General features: G+C 37.5%; 1 protein-coding gene across 1 annotated transcript in view; it reads right to left on the bottom strand.

Annotated features, from left to right (window-relative positions):
• The window catches only part of LOC104496868 (centromere protein J-like), a 26131-nt gene that overhangs the window by 19671 nt on the left and 5352 nt on the right, over positions 1-1108 (bottom strand). The window contains exon 5 of the mRNA XM_010140053.1: positions 432-543. Coding sequence (XP_010138355.1) covers positions 432-543 — 112 coding nt within the window. The remainder of the gene's footprint in view (positions 1-431; positions 544-1108) is intronic.

The following is a 1108-nucleotide window of genomic DNA, read 5'->3' as shown; positions in this document are numbered from 1 at the left end:
CTGAAATAACAATGCTGTTAACATTGACATATGCCGAAATTTTTTCTTAATTTTGGAAATACAAGCTACCCTGATGTGAATGTGATATGAAAAATTTATTCTTTACTCCATCAAAGGCTTGATCTCATAAAGCAAATTATCCTGAATTATTACGGATTTCAATGTAATCTGAAGATGTCCAGCAACTTAGAAAAAGCATTTAACATTACTCAGCTTTAAGACCCAAAATGTAACAGTGTCTTCAGGGTTGGCCCCCTTCAGTTAGGTGCTTTACTTTTAATCTAGACACCTAAATAAGAGTTTTTGTTCTAAGACAAACACAGATGTCCTCAAAAAGAAGTTAGCTAATGAGTAAGAACTTAGCAGCCTGATTTTAAGGATCATAAAGGAAGTATTTGCACACACATATCACCTGGTGTATTGAGATTTACCTGTGAAAATGCATTGCTTTCTCTTGCTCTTCTTTCACCCTAGTCAGTGAAGGGGTTCCTCTGCAAGGCAAGCCATTCTTTAATCCTCTGGTAAGGATGTTCTGGGTTTCTTCTATAAAGACACAGAACTTTGTGAATATTTATGAACCCTCTCTATGTATCTAAAACCACAGACTACGTAAGTGCAGTAATCTTTACTGCTTAAGCTATCAAAAAGAATTAATGAACCTCTGCCTAATTATGCAAATATTCCATTCCCAGTAGTGCAATCCAAGCCCTATAAATCATGATGAATTAAATGGATTTTGGGATATATCAGTGTCAGTAGCTGAATTCCTTTTCCGAAATGTAAATGGCATGTGATAGTTCAACCATATTTTGAATGTAACTTTCAAAGAGGCCTCAGGAACCCGTTTTTTAAGAGCAGCCTAAGACGGAGTATGCTTAGCAAGTTGTAACAGAGCAATTGAGAACCAACAGAAGTTGGACTTGATCTTAAAGGTCTCTTCTAACCAAAACAACTCTGATTCTATAAGTGACTATTTCTGCCTCGGTGATTACTTTAGGCAGGACAACTGGCTTTGACTGTTCCTACACAAAGAAATGGCCAGCAGGTTTGGGATGAGGAGTCAATGCGGGGCAAGTCCTTCAAAGGAAACCAGGAGGGAAGAAAAGTC

Source organism: Buceros rhinoceros, unplaced genomic scaffold, assembly GCF_000710305.1.
Source record: "Buceros rhinoceros silvestris isolate BGI_N320 unplaced genomic scaffold, ASM71030v1 scaffold1517, whole genome shotgun sequence".
Lineage (NCBI taxonomy): Eukaryota > Metazoa > Chordata > Aves > Bucerotiformes > Bucerotidae > Buceros > Buceros rhinoceros.
This window is presented reverse-complemented; position numbering and strand designations above follow the sequence as displayed.